This window comes from Psammomys obesus, unplaced genomic scaffold, assembly GCF_907164565.1.
Source record: "Psammomys obesus unplaced genomic scaffold, mPsaObe1.curated_primary_1811, whole genome shotgun sequence".
Lineage (NCBI taxonomy): Eukaryota > Metazoa > Chordata > Mammalia > Rodentia > Muridae > Psammomys > Psammomys obesus.
Genome location: NW_026585895.1, coordinates 37,798,739 through 37,817,811, shown reverse-complemented (window position 1 = coordinate 37,817,811; position 19,073 = coordinate 37,798,739). Strand labels below are relative to the sequence as shown.

Genomic DNA, 19,073 nt, shown 5'->3' with positions numbered 1-19,073 from the left:
GAAAGAGTTGTTAGACAGAAAAGGGGTCATGACCCACAGGTTGAGAACTGCTACTCTAAAGCCTACTCAGCAAAAAAAAAAAAAAAAAAAAAAAATCAACAACACTTGCTTTGCTGAGCAGGGGGAAAAAAAAAAACCAAAACAATAACAAAACACTAGCATCCTGCAAATCTGAGCTTAATATCCAAGACCTCTGAAAGGTGAGCTCCAACTCTCAAAAGCAACTTTTCTAATCTCTGCATACATCTCGGTGCATGATTACATAAATAATGTATGTATGCATGCAAATACAACAACACATATATGCATACACTCAAACACACATACAAATAATGTTTTTAATTTAAAAATACATATTTTATTAAAGTTTAAAGATTTATTATTTCTCAGATGCTAAGACAGATGCTGCAAACACAAAGAATGAAGAGAAGCAATGGTGACTAGTGGTATCTTTGACTAACTCAAAGAATGTATGTCTAAAACCACTTTTCAAAAGCTCAAACAATAGCAACAGCCAAACGAAGTAATGTTTTCTGGACCAAATTCTAATCTCTTGCTTATCCACATATTCTCTGTTCTATAAATTAAAAGGCCACTGTTCAGGGGTAGCCACTTTTAAAACCACAAATCTTTAAAATACAACTGTACAACATTTTATAAAGTATCACAGCCAAATGTTAGAAAGCTTCTTGAGATGAAAATATTTTTTTAGAAATATTGAATTTTAAGTGAAAAATTATAAGAAATTATTTTATTTATAAAATCTAATAGATGATAGTCATTTTCTTTTTTTTGTTTTATGAATTTTATTTTTTTCTTATCAGTTACATTTTATTAACTCTGTATCCCAGCTGTGTCCCGATCCCTCATTCCCTCCCAGTCCCTCTCTCCCTCCCTCATCTCCACAGTGCCCCTTTCCAAGTCCACTGATGGGGGGGGACCTCCTCCCCATTCATCTGATCCTGTTTTATCAGGTATCTTCAGGACTGGCTGCAAAGCCCTCCTCTGTGGCCTAACAGGGCTGCTCCTCCCTTGGGGGGTGGGGAGGCCAAAGAGCCAGTCATTGAGTTCCTGTTAGAAATAGTCCTTGTTCCCCTCACTTTGGGAAACCAATTGGTTACTGAGCTACCACAGGCTACATCTGAGCGGAGGTTCTAGGTTATATCCATACATGGTCCTTGATTGAATGTCAGTCTCAGAAAAGACCATGTGCCCAGATATATTTGGTCCTTGTGGAGCTCCTATCCTTTCCCTGGATGATAGTCATTTTCATAGTATGATCAATATAACCCATATAAATAAGCAAGAAATTGCACATGAATTTACTATTAACACCATAAAACTCATTTAACACTAACCACTCAATGTCCCTAAGTACTTGCTACATAGAAGAAATGGCTCAAACATGGAAGAATGGCAATGCCTATGGGGGGGAGGGAAGGAAGGAAGGAAGGAAGGAAGGAAGGAAGGAAGGAAGGAAGGAAGGAGGAGACAGACAGGAAGATAGGAAAAAAGAAAGAAAAAAGAGAACAAGCAAGAACAAAATTCAGATGCAAACAGCAACTACATTCCACTGTTTCAAAATCTATTCATTCATTGATTTAGTCATATTTACTATGCAAATATTTAACCTGATAGACAGTGTATTTGTGTTAGTATGTGTAAATTGCAAACATAACAAATATGGTCTTTGTCATAATAAAACCCAAAATAAAACTGAGAGAAAGAAGTTAATAAAGCCATCAAAATAATCCTGAATTTTAAAAAATTATTTTAGACAGTGGAAAAGGAGCGGAGAAAGAAATTTTATTTCAGAAACAATGCTAAAGAACGGTTATTTGAGAAGGTGAAACTTTGCAGGGACCTGACTAAAGGGAAGAAGATAAGAAAGGAAACAAGGATATTGAACAGCTATATACATTTAGTGTTGCTGGCTGGCCAACGGTTCAACAAGCAGTAGCAACAGGATCTGATAGAAAGAAAGCCCTGAAACTGCTATAAATAAACAAGGCCACTGCTGCTACTGCAAGTTAAGGCTGTGAAGAAACTGGGAGGGAAGGCTACAGATGCTGGCAGGAACTAGGTCATTGCAACCAATAGTATGCCCTTTCTTATTGTCTGGACTTACATATAAAATAGATAGCCATTGGTGGTTTTCAAACAGGGATTCTTTAATCGAGGATGCACTTACACTAACAAATGAGTACAGGCACTAAACTATTGTTACAGCAATCAAAGGTTACTAAGGTCTTATTATAGACTGACCCAGTGTATGAATGTTGTCAAAGTTGGCTTTATGCTACCAGTGCTAGCTCTGGCACTACCTAAAATAAATTCCCAGGAAGAAAAAAAAAAAAAAAAAAAAAAAGAATGTGAATAACTACAAAAGAGCCACAATAATTTGTAAAAAGTATTTCTCAATGCTTTCTCAACTGTATATGGACATTCTCCTAAAAAAGTGGGAATATAAAAGTTTTTCAGAACTATGAGAAAACAATGAAAACATGAGAGACTTTACAGGAAAAAATACACAAAAACAAATATTTTAGAAACATTGAAGTATGAAACAGATATGTGCAGTTTTTTGTGAGCAGTAGCCCTAACTCAGTTCATATCTTCCCCTTGCAGCATTTTCTGTGGGCCAGCTTCTCTAGAGACCAGAAGATCCCTCATGTGACAACATACCCAGGAATGAACCACAATGGCCTCTAATAATTAGTCACTGTGCCTAAGGAATCTATGAAGCCAAACATGAGTCCAAGAGAATAAATGAACAGGAAAACTTCCTACAAAGAAAGGCATAAGAAGAAACAAAGGAGGGGGAGAGATGGCTCAGGAGTTAAGCGTGCTTACTGCTCTTTCAGGTACCTGAGTTCTGTCCCCAGCACATGCCACAACTACTTTGAGAGAAAATAACTTTAGTTTTTTTTTTTATTGCGTAATATAATTAAAGTTCTAATTTGAACTATGATGTACTCTTTTAGCTATCAAGATGAACTAAAATGATTTTTTAGGTTGAAGAACTGAATTGTTTTAATAGTTAAATAATAATTGGACAGTAAGCTTATGACATGAAAACTACATGTACAAAAGCAGAGAAAATAGCACATGTAGCTCATTCTGTGACTTCAATCACATTCTTGCTTGCAGTAACTTTACAGGGTAGGTTATGTCAATACTTTATTATTTTACTCTATAAATTTTGATGATTTTATTTACTAAATTGTAAAATAAGTAACCAGAAAACAGTAAAATTTCATGTTCTTAAAAATCTAGAGACGAAATTTAATGTTTAAAAAACAGTATGTAACTAAGATGCTCACTAAAATTATGTCTGAGAATCTGAATTTTTACAGATAATATATGATTTTTCATACACAAACCAACTTATTTCCTAATCCCTCAAGTTAGTGCTAGAAAGAGCATTTAAATCACAAGCTTCTCCCTATCTTATGGCTGGTTCACAGCAGACGGGTCTGGCTACTGAAACCAAGATACACACTAGAGCTTGCAAAGTATCCTTTCTCCAACAACCTGTCTGCTTCAGTTCCATTCATATTATTCAGGTACTCCACACTCCAACTAAACCAATACAGTCCTCTAGAGAGGAGTCCAGCACATCAAGAACACCAAGTATGGGAGCCACTCTCAAACAATCCTCAACTACTGAACAATCAGGAAAAATGTACAAGACAGTGTAATAGAAGCAAGAAAGTATAATCACGGTATACAGGACACATGCACAAAATTCTCAAATATGAAAAAGAAAACAAAAGAGCTGCTCTCCTCCTAAAATATAATCAGTACTTTCTTCTCAAATTTTACTGTGTTTTCTAAAGTTCTTTCTATCAAGCTGACAGTCAGAAAATTCTAGAGAACACTGATGAGGAAGCAACACCCTGACAGTACAGAAGTAAAGTAAAGGCCCATTACCTATAGTGCTCGCTGCGGGGAACACTGCGCGAGAAGTACAGAGCTGCTGTCCGTGCCCTCCAATGCCATTTCTTCGCAGGCAGGGTGTAGAGGACACAGTCATCTACTTCTTCTTGGAGCAGATCTACCAGCTGTCGATGTGACCCTCCGTAAAATGCCTCGATGATAAGAGTGCTCATTGGCCTGTTCAAACCTTCAGACTTAACAAAAACAAATTTTATATATAAATGTATATACATGTATATTTTTCAAATGTATAAATACAATTCTAATAAACACATACTTAAAATTGAGATAATGCAAATATTTTATTACATGTAATTTTTAAATAATAAACATCCTCAAGGCTTGAGAGACAGCTCAGCCATTAAAGCTTACAATCTAAGAGACAAAAATAAGGACCCCCTTAAAAAAGAGAAAAAAAATAACATTTACTTATGGGCTGAAATCATCAATTGATATGTTTATGGTATTTATGTTAATAAGACATAAAGATGCCTTTATTTTCATTATTTCTGTTTTCTTTGGCCCTAAGATTACTTCTGCTATGACTCTTAATTTATTGTCCTATCCAGAAGCATAAAATTCTTTCCATGTTCTCTTCCTTGTTGGCTTGTTCAGTACTAACCCTAACTTGGTGAATTTTGACCCTGCTTATCCTAGAACTTTCTTAGATAGCCTTTGAACTGGTCACCTAAAGTTTTTACTTTTCTGAGACAGGGTCTCATTGCATGGAGGAGTCATAATGACCCTGCCTTAGTCCCATTTTTAAGGCTCTTTCCTGTTCAGCAACTCTCCTGCTACTTCATCTTTCAATCCACTCGTTATCACTTCTCCAATAAATCCATATTTCAAAAAAAGTACATTTATATCTAAAAATCAAATTTCTAACATTAAAAATATTAGGACATAATTTTTTGAGCCACAATACACATACCTTGATCAAAAAATCTTCCTTATTTTTTTCAATATCCTAGCCTCTTCTGAAACACCAAAAACTTGGGTTAAAGGTATATATCAGTTAACTCTAACGCTTTGATTAAACCATTAAGAGAATAAGCTAGTAATGGTAGAGTTCTTAAGCTGCAGTTAAATTTAATCACAAACTAATTATCAAGCAATTTTTCATTTTAGTATTATATTTGTCAATGTACTCAATGAAATAAAATATAAATAAATATTGAAAATTTGATATAAATTTGAGAATATACCTTCTTTCCTGTGATTAAGAGGAAATATTATTCTGTACATGAATGCTATGAATAAAGTAAATAACACTCATTAAACAGTATATACTTTAAAATAATGTTATATAAATTCTTATTTAAGCATACTTAACTTGTATTTTACAGCAAAACTATCATATGGTTTTCATATTAGTAACTAAACTAAAAAAAATGTTGATGTGTGAATCTTTCAATAAACATTTGAAGAAATTGAAGAGTTAGTAGTATGTGAGTATGTGTTCATATGTGTGTGTGCACACATATGAGGAGAGGCAAAAAAAGGAGAAGGCAAAGAGATTAATTCACTTACATGAAAAATAGGATTAAGTATTTACTAGGAAGAGACAAGTTTGCCTCTGTTTACTTTCCAGTTGTATGATATCAGTAAGTTAACTTTTTCTGAAGAATTCACCTCTAAAATTATAATAAGGGTTCCAAACTTAGAGGCATGTTCTAAAAATAAAATTAGATCATATGAAGAAGAGCAGTTTAACCAAGAAATAAGCTATTTCTAAGCTACTATCTAACCAGAATGTGTATCACTGGATACATCGGAGTTTTAAATTCAGTAATTTTTAATCAAGGCATCCTATCAAGGACAGAAAGGAAAAGTGAGTTTGAAATCCAATTCATTTCTCCTCAGCACCTGGTATTTCAAATAGCAATTCCAGAACTTTATAGTTTGTAAGAAGGAAGGTTAGGGTTTAGCTATTCAGACTATGGGGTTCTCCCTCCTGTTTTTATAACCCAACATTCAGTGTGTTCTCGTACACATTTAATAGATGGAAGTACTTAATCCTTCAAATGATGATGATAAAAAAAAACCCTGAAAATATTTGAGATCAATGAAAAGAGTTTATAAAATTGTATCAAACGTTTAAGGAAATACAGGCTAAAAGCAGTTTTAAAATATCCTGCTTTCTAGATCTACATCACTTTGCTATTTTCTATGATTAATCAAAAGTATGTCATGTATTTATTTTACAGATGTTTCATATAGGTTTGAATCACAAGTTTATCAGCAAGCCTCAGCCACTGGAGGCAGCTCATGCATACTCAAACCCAGTGAACAAATCTAAAAACAAAGCACGGAAAAGGTCAAAAATAGAAAAAAAAAATGAAAAAAGATTATAGCTGTAGTAGATTTGTATCCTTTTAATAGCCCCATAAAAGGGAAGCGTACAGGTTTGAAGCAGCATTTATTTGAACATTTTTTCTAGTGGCCAATGGGTGTGCCTACATTTGGGATATTTTTCTAGGGAAAGTAACTATGTCCTACCATCTCTGAAAACTATACTTAGTGGCTTTGATTCATGGAATTTGTTCTGCTTGTTTTATGGAAACAGACATGTCCTGGCAGAACCCACACGGCTTCTATTGGAACTTTTGTGGCAAGAAGAAAATGTATTCTTCCCTGTACTCTTCTTGCAGAACAACCTGGAACAAAGATGATTTCCATCAGATACAAACAGATTTTTAAATAAAAGATTCAGACCAAATGCCACTAAAGCACATTACAGAACGGTTTAAATATTTCACTGTGCTTGGGTTTTGTTTTTAAAAACACTGCTTGAAATAAATAAACATGAAGCAGAAAGTATCCACTTTGCTGTTACAATAGAATTTGTAAAATACGAAGGCAGTGCCCTGTTTGTCCATTTTAACAGCAGCCAAAGAAACCTGCACATGATTACCCTCAAATAACAGAGGTTCACAAGCAGGCAAGCCATATATATATTGTGAGGCCACTAGCAGGGGCTAGTAAGGAGACAGTACTTGAAAGAAGCAGAAAAAAAATAAAATAAATAAAGCTTCTTATTTTAAAGTTCCAATTCCAAATCAAGGCTAGTTCCTCTTTGATGGCAGATAGTTAAGATGATGTGTCTGTCAGAAGATGGTGTTAAGCCTACAGAAGACTATATGTGCAGTCAGGAAGCAGAGAGATGAACATGGTGCTCATCTTGCTTTTTGCTTTTTTTCTTTATATTCAAATCACGTCTAGGACCTTAGCCTACAGGATGATGCCATTCACATTCAGGGTGAGTCTTCCCTCTCTTAAACTTTTCTGGAAACACCACACAGACACCCAGCCAGCAGTATTCCATGATGATCATATATCTACTGTGGTTGACAACAGTTTTCCCCCACTCCAATTAACTTGACACCCGATCATATCACTTTAAATCATAACATTCGACTCCAACACTTAAAGTGTGATTTTCATCTCATAATACAAAATGCACTTAGTATATCTCTAAAGATCTCCTGAGTCAAACAATTTAAGTGCTGTTCAAAAACTGGAAGTATTTCTGAGATTCAATGCAATCTCTTAAATGTCATTCATACACAAAAACAGTTCTATGATTCTAATACAAAATGACACAGAGTAAACATTCACGTTCCTCAGAGAAGAAATGAGAAGGCAGGAAAGAAAGACTATCAGCAAGACTGAAAGTCAGCAAAGCAGACACTGAATCCTGGAGCTACACAGCTGTCCCCTGGGACTTGTGGTAGAATCATGCGGCCTCCAACAGCATTGGGAAGCTGATGACTGCTTCAAATAAAGGCTCTCAGTCAGACTCCATTCTGCAGCCTTCCTCAGTGGATGTCCCATTGCACAGCCCTCTCTAACATCCTAAGGTTTCTGTTGTCACTGAATTTAACTTTCATAGCTTCATTATTTTTTCTCTCTCTCTTTAATTTATTCATTTTATGTCCAGATCACAGGCCCCTCCTCGCCTCCCAATCCCACCTTCCCATCCTCTTCCCTCATTCCCTCCTCCCCTTCTCAGAGAAGGGAGTACCCCTCCCCTCATCCCACCCTAGCACTTTATGTGGAATCAGGACTAAGTGCATCCTCCTCCACTGAGGCCAGATGAGGCTGCCAAACTAGGGGAGAGTGATCCAACAGCAGGCAACAGAGTCCATGTAAGGAACAGTCCCTTCTCCAGTTGCTAAAGAAACCACGTGAAGACCAAGCTGTCCATCAGCACCATATGTGCAGACATGAGCCAAGGTAATTGCGTTCCTGAGAGGCTCCACCCTGCAGCAAATCAAAACAAACGCTGAGTCCTACAGTCAAACATTAGACAGAGATCTGCAAATCTCATGGAAGACTTGGGGAAGGATAGAGGAACCCAAAGGGGACAAGAACTCCACAAGAAAACCAACAGAGTCAACTAACCTAGGCCCGTGGTAGTTCACAGAGACAGAAGCACAAACCAAAGAGAATGCATGGCCTGGACATAGCTCATTCTTAAGGACTCAATACAGGGAGTCTGATTGCCACAGATTGCCTATCCTCAATAGCTTTGGAGAATTTTGATTCAAGCTTCTGTGACTGTGTTACATCTCTCCTGTCTGAAAACACAGTGTCATGAACAGCACAGCCAAGTTTTGTTGTCTTCTGGAAATAGGTCACCTTCGAGCAGAGATGCAGTGCCCCTCTAGGTTGGATCTGAGAAATAATTCCCTGGGCAGTTTAGATCCCACAGGAAATTCCACTGGCAGCATTCTCAATTCAGGCTCCCCTTTCAAATGAATTCACCTTGTCACAAATCCAGTCTTTGATGAGTGGGATCCTGCTCTCAGGGCACATCTCCTATTGTCTCCAGGTAGAGTTTGCAATTCTCTTTAATGATGCTAAATTCTTTAACAGCCACAGCTATTTCTCCACACCTCTCTTGTCCCTTGTTTTTACCATAACTTTCTGCTCAACTTCCTGCTTTCCTCACAGCAGAACTGGCTAAGAGCAGTAAGTGGTAACCATGACACAGCCAGAAGTCTATATACTGTCTTAAAATTTTTCCTCATCCAACAAACTTGTGCATTATTTTTTAATCCAGCCACCCACTTTTTCAATCCTTATACAGAATGAAACCTGTTTCTTGCCAGAATGAAACACTTCAGAATCTAACGTAGTTCCCAATAAAGTCCTTGTTTCTGTCTCAGAGCCATGAGCTGAGCCTCCATGGTCTGCATTTCTCTCAGCATTTTCTGGTCTTCCAATTGTCTTTAGAATTGCTGACTTTGTCTGTTTAAAACAGTCTAAGAGAGCCCCAAACTCTTCCACACACCTTTGACGTCTAGCCAATTAGCCAGGTCCATCTAAACAAGCTAAGCCATTGATAACAACTTTCTTTTTTTTATTAATTAATATTTTAAATTACACTTTATTCACTTTGTATCCCAGCTGTAACCACCTCCCTTGTCCCCTTCCAATCCCACCCTTCTTCCCTCATCACCTCCCATGGCCCTCCCCAAGTCCACTGATAGGGAAGGTCCTCCTCCCCTTCGCTCTGACCCTAGCCTTTCAGGCCTCACCAGGACTGGCCTAGTAGTGCTGCTCCCCCTTCAGGGAGATGTGATCAAAGAGGAGGCCAATCAGTTCATGTCAGAGGCAGACCCTGTTCCCCTTACTGGGGAAACCCACTTAGACACTGAACTACTGTGGGCTACATCTGAGCAGGAGTTCTATGTTATCTCCATGCATGATCCTTGGAGTAGCAGTCTCAGAAAACACCCCTGTGCCCAGATTTTTGGGTTTTGTTGCTCTCCTTATGGAGCTCCTGTCCCCTCCAGGTCTTTCTATCTGCCACATCTTTCCTAAGATTCCCTGCACTCTGCTCAAATTTTGGCTATGAGTCTCAGTATCAGCAGCAGCTTTCTAAATCAGTTATTTTCATCATCATCATGAACAAACACCTGACAAGAAGCAACCAAAGTAAGGACAGGTTTCTTTTGGTTTGGAGATGTAAAAGAGACTCCATGATGTTAGAGAAGCCATGATGGTGGAGTGTGAAATGACTATCCCTCCAGTCAGGAAGCAGAGAGAAGTGAGTGTTACAGGACAACTAATATCTTCCCCATGAGGACATACTGTATTTCTTCTTAACTCCAAACCAAATTATATGCTTCCTTCCTTAAGCCGCTTCTAATCAGGTATTTGATAATAGCAATGAGGAAGAAAAAAAAAAGTAGTTTCCCCATGACATTCAAAATATTAAATAACATAAAGAATACATGACCACTCCTTGCTCCATAGAAGAACATATAAAAGATTTCAGAGTAAATGTTTAGCAAGTTTTACAATTTTCTACTTAAATAAGTAAGCTTTTAGTAAAGAAAATGCATCTATTCAGTATATTTTATTCTCCAGTGACAACAGTGATGAAAATCTACTATACTGTTAAAGCTTTATGAACATTTAATTTATTATCAATAGTATGATTTCACAAAATGCCTAAAAATTTATTGAACATTAAATTTGACATAAAAAATGAGCCAAATACAACAAAAAATTTATAACATAAATGCTATTTCTAAAGATCACCAAAGAACTAACAAATGGATTTAAGAATTACCAGAAATTTACCTAAAACTGAAAAAGAAGTTGCAAATCGAAAACTCTAAAAGAATTTCATGTAATTATCTTGGCCAACATAAAAAGTGCCATTAATATCACCTCAATTACAAACTAATAATGCATTAACAACAGAGAACAAGTAGCCTGAATCCAGTGCTATGAATATTTTAAAATTCTTATTAGAAGTTTTTGCTACTGCACCTGCATTTATTTTAAGCTTAACCCAATTTCTTTATTCCCTGAGCCACGATCATTTTCAAGGTGAACTACATTTTCTATGTCTCTTCTAGCAGTTACAACTGTGTTAGCATTAAAAATTCTAATGGTAGAGTAAAAAATCTGTATGTGACATTCATTCCCAGGATAAATAAATGCATTCAGTTAGTTTCTAAAAACTAAAACATGTAAGAAACCATAATTAGTACTCCTATAAGAGGTAAACTCAAATATCGGTAATAATCAAATTTTTCCCAATCAAATCCCAGCAATAATTTTAAAGTCAAAGAATTGCTTTATTAAGAGATTCTACAGACACCTAGTTGTAGGAAGGTAGTTTCAGTGATGGTGGTTTCAATTGTTATACTCCAAAACACATGAGAAATTGATTCCACGACCAATCTATACCTGATTTGCCTTACTGAAAATATATTTTCTATTTCCCCATATATAGTGTCTTTTAAAAAAAGCATTGAAACTAGGTTTAAATTACAAAAAGTATAATTTACGTGAGCTTAACCAATAATTGATCAAAGGTTTGTCAGATCTTTCTTTTACTGACCCCTTCTCTTCCTTACTTGAATCTCCAACCACAGACTCCAACACAAAAGGGACTATTTTAAAAGCAACCTACAACACAGCAAAGAAAATAGGGCAGTACTGAGAAAAGTTAGTATTAACTCCCAGCCCACTCACTTATTTTAATGATTCATCAGGGAAACCCCAATTGTTAAAATATACCTGTAATCTCATTAAACAGTAAAAAATAAAAATAAAAAAAGATTTCTGCATTGAAACATGCCACAAAAGATTCCACTAACAAAACAAAACCCACTAAGGCTGAACATGAATCTTAAAAAAAAAAATGCTAAAAAGTAATGTGGTATATTTAATTATTGTACAAGCAGGGCTGGGGGGTGTGGGAACGAACAGACAGACAGACAGACAAACAGACAGACAGAGATTAACAAATGCCAATAAAAAGTTAGTTTTGTATATCACCTATGAATCTACTCTTCTTAATCCCTCTTTTTGATCGTTCTTCTTCACCCTAATCTCTCTGATTTCAATGTATTCTCTGAAGACCGAAATGTAATTTAGCATAAAATATAAAATAACTTTGCAATCTAAAAACTACAAGCACTGAAAACAGTATACTTAAAATTAAGGAAAGTATGGCTAATAGGAATAAATCCATTTCCTTAGCATTAGTTTAAATTGCAAATAATGCCTAATAGGAAATGTTATTGCATTATTTGCTTATGATATATACACACTAATATTACTAATATATACTATACTAATGGATGTACTTTAATAGAAATAATTTCAGGTACAAAGTTTAAAATATAGTAATGGATAATATTTTATATCTCCACTATTCTATCACTGTTTTTATTCCTTCAAGTTTCACTTTATTTAATGTCGTGATAACAAACAGCTAAGGATGTATCCATCAAATTCCTTAGGAAGATATCATGGTTAATTTTCTTGTCAGCTGGCACACCTGAGAAAAGAACTTTAATGGAAGAACTGTCTCCATCTGATGGCCGATGGGCATGTCTGTGGAGCATTTTCTGGATTGCTAACTGATGTAGGTGGATCCAGCACACGAGGGTTGGTACCATTCCCAGGCATTTGGGCCTAGGGTATTTAAGAAAAGTAGCTGAAGTACTCTTCAGACTCTATGCTCTCTGCTACTAGGAGTCTCCCCTTGAATCCTCTTCATATCACCCAAGGAGCCTACCCTAACTTAGGCCTCCAGATTATCACAGAGATGTCACCACCCTCAGTTTCTCTTTTCTCTACAGGCCTTTTGTCCTCTTACCCTTGCTTTCCACAGTTCTGTTCTCCACCCTCTTAACTCTCTGTGTCCCCTCTCTTCAGCCAATAACTCTTGTCTATTCTATTTCCCCTTCTGAGTGAGATTTCTTCATCCTGGATCCTCTATGATACATACCTTCTTTCTGTCTGTGCTTTGTAATATGCATACCCTGTACTATATGGATAAAATCTACTTATAAGTGAGTACATACCATATGTGTCTTTCTGGGTCTGGGTTACCTCACTCAGGATGATCTTTTCTAGACCATAACTGGACTAGTCTCTAGCAAAGGAAGGGGACCACCAACCCACCAACAAAAACTTCGACTCAAAATTTACCCCACCTACAAGATGAGCAAGGATAAAGACAGAGCAGATAGGGCAGAGGTTGTGGAAATGCCTAACCAATGGCTGGCCCAACCAAAGACCCACCCTAGCAGAGAGTGCCAGACTGACTCTATGAACGATGCTTGGCTAAACTTGCAGACAGGAAACTGACAGAGAGGTTCTGAGAGGCACTGCTCAGTAGCGCCTCCATTGAGGAACATCTGGGTTGTTTCCAGGTTCTGGCTATTACAAATAAAGCTGCAACCAACATAGTTGAACAAATGTCTTGGTTGTGTATTTGAGCCTCTTTTGGAGATATGCCTAGGAGTGGTATAGCTGGATCTCGAGGAAGTGCTATTCCTAATTGTCTGAGAAAGCAACAGATTGATTTCCAAAGTGGCTGTAGAAGTTCACATTCCCACCAGCAATGGAGGAGTGTTCCCCTTTCTCCACAACCTCTCCAGTGTTTACTGTCACTGGAGTTTTTGACCTTAGCCATTCTGATGGGTGTAAGGTGAAATCACAGGGTTGTTTTGATTTCCATCTCTCTGATGGGAAGGATATTGAACATTTCTTTAAGTGTTTCTCTGTCATTCTATATTCCTCTACAGAGAATTCTCTTTTTAGCTCAGAACCACATTTTTTTAATTTAATTTTATTTTTTTCTACTTTGTTCACTTTGCATCCACCCATAAGCCCCTCCCTCCTCCCCTCCCGACCCCACCCTTCCTCCCCCTTCTTCATGGATACCCCTCCCCAAGTCCACTGATAGGGGACGTCCTCCTCTCCTTCCTTCTGATCTTAGTCTATCAGATCACATCAGGAGTGGCTGCATTGTCATCTTCTGTGGCCTGGTAAGACTGCTCTCCCCTCAGGGGGAGGTGATCAAAGAGCAGGTCAATCAGATTGTGTCGGAGGCAGTCCCTCTTCCCATTACTATGTAACCCACTTAGACACTAAACTGCCATGGATTACATCTGCGCAGGGGTTCTAGGTTATCTCCATGTCTAGTACTTGGTTGGAGTATGAGTCTCTGGGAAGACCTCTGTGTTCAAATCTTCTGGTTCTGTTGTTCTCCTTGTGGGGTTCCTGTCCTCTCCATAACCTACTATTTACCATTTCTTACATAAGATTCCATGCACTCTGCCCAACAGTTGTCCATAAAGTCTTTGCATCTGCTTTGATAGTCTGCAGGGTGGAGCCTTTCAGAGGCCCTCTGTGGCAGGTTCCTAGGTTGTTTCCTGCTTTCTTCTTCTGATGTCCATCCTCTTTGCCTTTTGGGATGGGGATTGAGCGTTTTAGTCAGGGTCCTCTCTCTTGATTAGGTTCTTTAGATGCATCACATTTTTTAATTGGATTACTTGATTTTTTGCTTTTTAACTTCGTGAGTTCTTTATATATCCTGGATATTAGCCCTCTGTCAGATATAGGGATGGTAAAGATACTTTCCCAATCTGTAGGCTGTCGTTTTGTTCTGATGACAGTGTCCTTTGCTCTTCAGAAGCTTTTCAGTTTCATGAGAGCCCATTTATTGATTGCTGATTGTAGAGACGGTGCTGTTGGTGTTCTGTTCAGGAAGTTGTCTCCTGTGCCAATGAGTCCTACACTCTTCCCTACTTTTTCTTCTAATTGATTTAGTGTATCTGGTTTTATATTGAGGTCTTTGATCTACTCGGACTTTAGTTTTGTACAGGGTGATAAATATGGATCTATTTGCATTTTTCTACATGTAGAAATCCAGGGAGACCAGCACAATTAGTTGAAGATGCTGTCTTTTTTCCATTGTGTGGTATTGGAATCTTTGTCAAAAATCAGGAGACCATAGTTGTGTGGGTTTATTTCTTGGTCTTCTATTTGATTCAATTTATCCACGTGTCTGTTTCTATTGTAGTACCATGCAGCTTTTTATTACTGTTGCTCTATAGTACAGCTTGAGATCTGGATGGAGATAACTCCAGAAGACCTTTTTTTGTAGAGGTTGTTTTATCAATTCTGGGTTTCATGTTATTTAATATGAAGTTGAGAATTTTTCTTTCAAGGTCTATAAAGAATTGTGTTGGTAATTAAATATGAATTGCATTTAATCTGTAGATTGCTTTTGGTAAGATGGCTATTTTCAGTATGTTAATTCTACCAGGCCATGAGCATGGGAGATCTTTCCATTTTCTGATATCCTCCTCTATTTCTTTCTTCACAGATTTGAAATTTTCTTCATACAAGTCTTTGACTTCCTTGGTTAGAGTTACACTAAGGTACTTTATGTTATTTGTGGCTATTACGAAGGGTGTTGTTCCCTAATTTCTTTCTCACCCATTTGTCTTTTGTATACAAGAGGGCTACTGATTTTTTTGAGTTAATTTTGTATCCAGCCACATTGTTGAAGGTGTTTCAGTTGTAGGAGTTCCCTGGTAAAATTTTTGGAATCACCCATGTATACTATCAAATCATATGCAATTGGTGATATTTTGACTTCTTCATTTCCTATCTGAATCCCCTTTATTTCTTTTAATTGTCTTTTTATTCTATCAAGGACTTCAAGAACTGTTGAAGAGGTATGGAGAGAGTGGGAAGCCTTGCTTTTTCTATAATTTCAGTGTGACTGATTAAAGTTTCACTGCATTTGTTTAATATTGGCTATAGGCTTGCTATATATTGCCTTTATTATGTTAAGGTATGTGCCTTGAATCCCTGATCTCTCCAGGACTTTAAACATAAATGGGTGTTAGATTTTATTAAATGCTTTTTCAGCATCTCAGGTGATTATCATGTTTTTTTTTTCCCTTTCAGTTTGATTATATGATGGATTACATTTATAGATTTCCATAAATTGAACCATCCCTACATACCTGAGATGAAGCCTGAAGAGAACACCTAAGAACATCTTAGAGCACAGGCTCTAAGATCAACAAAATAAAAATGGGACCTCATGAAACTGAAAAGCTTCTGAAGAACAAAGGACACTGTCATCAGAACAAAACAACAGCCTACAGACTGGGAAAGGATCTTCACCAACCCTACATCTGACAGAAGGCTAATATCCAGAATATATAAAGAACTCAAGAAGTTAAAAAACAACAAATCAAGTAATCCAATTAAAAAAAGGAGTACAAAGCTAAACAGAGAATTTTCTGTAGAGGAATACAGAATGGCAGAGAAAAATGTAAAGAAATGCTCAAAGTCCTTGGTCATAAGGGATATGCACATCAAAACAACTCTGAGATTTCACCTTACACTCATCAGAATGGCTATATACACAATGGAATACTATTCAACAATTAAAAACAAGGAAATCATGAAATTTGCAGATAAACGTGGAAAATAGAAAAGATCATCCTGAGTGAGTTATCCCAGAAGCAGAAAGACACATATGGTATATACTCATTTATATGGATATTAGACATATAATAAAGGATAAACATACTAAAATCTGTACACCTAAAGAAACTAAGCAAGAAGGAGGACCTGGATAAGATGTTCATTCCTCACTCAGAAAGGCAAACAGGAGGGACATTAGAAGAGGGAGAAAACAGGGAACTGGACAGAAGCCTACCACAGAGGGCCTCTGAAAGACTACCCAGCAGCATATTAAAGCACGTGTTGAGAATCTTAGCCAAAGTTTGGCAGAGTGCAGGAAATTTTATGAAAGAAGGGGAGATAGAAAGACCTGGAGGGGACAGGTGCTCCACAAGGAGAGCAACAGACCAAAAAATCTGGGCACAGGGGTCTTTTCTGAGACTGATAATCTAACCAAGGCCCATTAATGGAGATAACCTAGAACCTCTGCTCAGATGTAGCGAATATCAGCTCAGTCTCCAAGTGAGTTCCCTAGTAAGGGGAACAGGGACTGTCTCTGGCATGAACTCAGTGGCTGGCTCTTTGATCACCTCCCCCTAACTGGGCAGCAGCCTTACCAGGCCACAGAGGAAGACAAAGAAGACAGTCCTGATGAGAAATGATAGGCTCTGGTCAAATGGAAAGTGGAGGAGCAGCTCCCCTATTAGTGGACTGGGGGAAAGGCATGGGAGGAGAAGAGGGAGGAAGAGAGGGATTGGGAGGAGATGAGAGAGGAGGCTATAACTGGGATACAAAGTGAAGAAATTGTAGTAAATAAAAAAATAATTTAAAAAAAAAAGTAAATACTGATCCTCTTTCAACTGTTTCCTGCTATATGTTTCTTGAATTTCAAAACATAAAATTAGCCATAGTCTAGCTCAGGAGGTGGAGATGGGCAAATCTCTAGAGCTCATTAGACAGGCAGCTTAGTCAATTGTCAAGTGCTGTGTTCAATAAGAGACGCTGGCTCAAGGGATAAGGTAAACAGCAATCCAGATAGTAATCCAACATTGACCTGTTGTCTCCACAGGCATACATATATTCAAATACACAGATGCATAAATAAAGACATATACACCACATAAAATTAACAGTAAATTAATTGATGACATTTTTAAATGTGATAACATATGTATGAATCAATAGAAAATTTACACCAGAAAATCACTCCATCACTCCAACTAGTCCACTAGAGCCTGTTATAGAACATGTTCCCACTATATGATTCTCCATAAGCCACAATAATCTTTCTAAAATATAAATATGGATTGAAGTTATCAAATAAAGATAAAGTCCTTCACTCTGTATATGGCAGGTTTGTCTTTGGGGTCCCCTCCACTTTCTTCATCATTGCTCCATTTGAAACTTACGCTTCTGAAACTTTCTCAGATGCATGACAAGAGTAGCAACCACCCATACCCACACAGCTATGTATTCTCTCCTCTTAGTTCTCACCATTTACAGAAACATTTACAAAAATTTTTGCTCATGAATCAATGTCTATAAAACCTCTCCCTCTCTTAACAACAGTTTGCCTTTCATTCAGTACTCTCAAGAGTAATAGTAGTATACGTTTTTAGTCTAACGTCATACCATGGTTTAATATAAAGCTAGGGATTTCCCGAGGGTGGAAACCATGCCATTACTGTGCTGGGATATATCTCAACATGTGACACAAAAGTGCATATTACCAGATTTTTGCAAAACTGAAAAATCAAGGTGACAAAGAAAGTACACTTCTGTTTTCAAAGTAGCATTTCCTTTACTTATAAATTCTAACAAACATGTGCTAGGAGAACTGTACTTGCTGTTAGTCGTCTCCTACTACTCATGAAGTTTAACTTCTCAAATACCAAGGACATTCGAACATATTTTATGTTCCTTATTCAAATATTGATTATGATTTTACTACTGTTCACAGAAATAAAACCTTATGGGAAAATGAGAGTTTTGTTTTTTTCAAGTCAACAGGGGTGTTAATTTTACTCACTGCTACAAAAGTAGCAATGACTAGAGAAATGGGAGAAACAGCATAAACAGCTGTATTCTAAGCAAATGTGAGCCTCTAGATCTAAGAGAAGATCTGTAAGTACCAGAAATCACCTTTAGAATTTTATTGTTTGATTCATTATCATTCTACTTTAATTCTGGAAGCAGAACTAGGATAAGTAGCCAATTCCCTTGCCATCAATCTCCAGATACCATTCCACGTTTAAAAATTAGACTTTTATTTAATGGGGAAGTAAAAAGGCATTTTTAAATACTTTCTGCTATTATTCATTATATAAATGTTTGACAAGATGAATAATACAGATGCTTTCTCAAGATGGCATTTCTCCAACGGTATCCACCCCTTTCAAACAGGCTGTAAGTCAGTCCAATGGGAGAAAAGTAGGCCGTCTGACCCATGTAGATATAAACAGCCAAACAGAAAAATCAACATGTTTCACAGGACCATAAATACAGAATATACTGACAACACTGCTTAATATCTTAATAATAATAATAATAATAATAATAATAATAATAATATTATAATGGCATGACAGAGTAAATTAAAGAGCAAAGACTTAAGTCCACAAGTTGCAGGCCTCATATATATAACCTTTCCCATTATATATCACTACAGACAAACGATATGACCTTAATGAAAGTCAATATAATGAAAAATCAATATTTTTTAGACTTTGGAGTTTCAAGTTATATATATATATATTTATATATAACTATATTTATATATAAGATATATATATGTATAATACTTAGACCTTAATGAAAGGAATAGTAAACTTTCTTTAGATTTTGGAGTTTCAAGACAATATAAAAATATTTAATATTTACTACAAACA

The 19,073-nt window shown here is 36.8% G+C and overlaps 1 protein-coding gene across 2 annotated transcripts in view; it reads right to left on the bottom strand.

The window, feature by feature from the left end:
* The window catches only part of Gtdc1 (glycosyltransferase like domain containing 1), a 401,908-nt gene that overhangs the window by 273,784 nt on the left and 109,051 nt on the right, over positions 1–19,073 (bottom strand). For both annotated transcript variants that reach the window (XM_055600706.1, XM_055600707.1), the window contains exon 3: positions 3,934–4,133. In XM_055600706.1, the coding sequence (XP_055456681.1) occupies positions 3,934–4,112 (179 nt within the window). In that variant the 5' untranslated portion in view covers positions 4,113–4,133. The remainder of the gene's footprint in view (positions 1–3,933; positions 4,134–19,073) is intronic.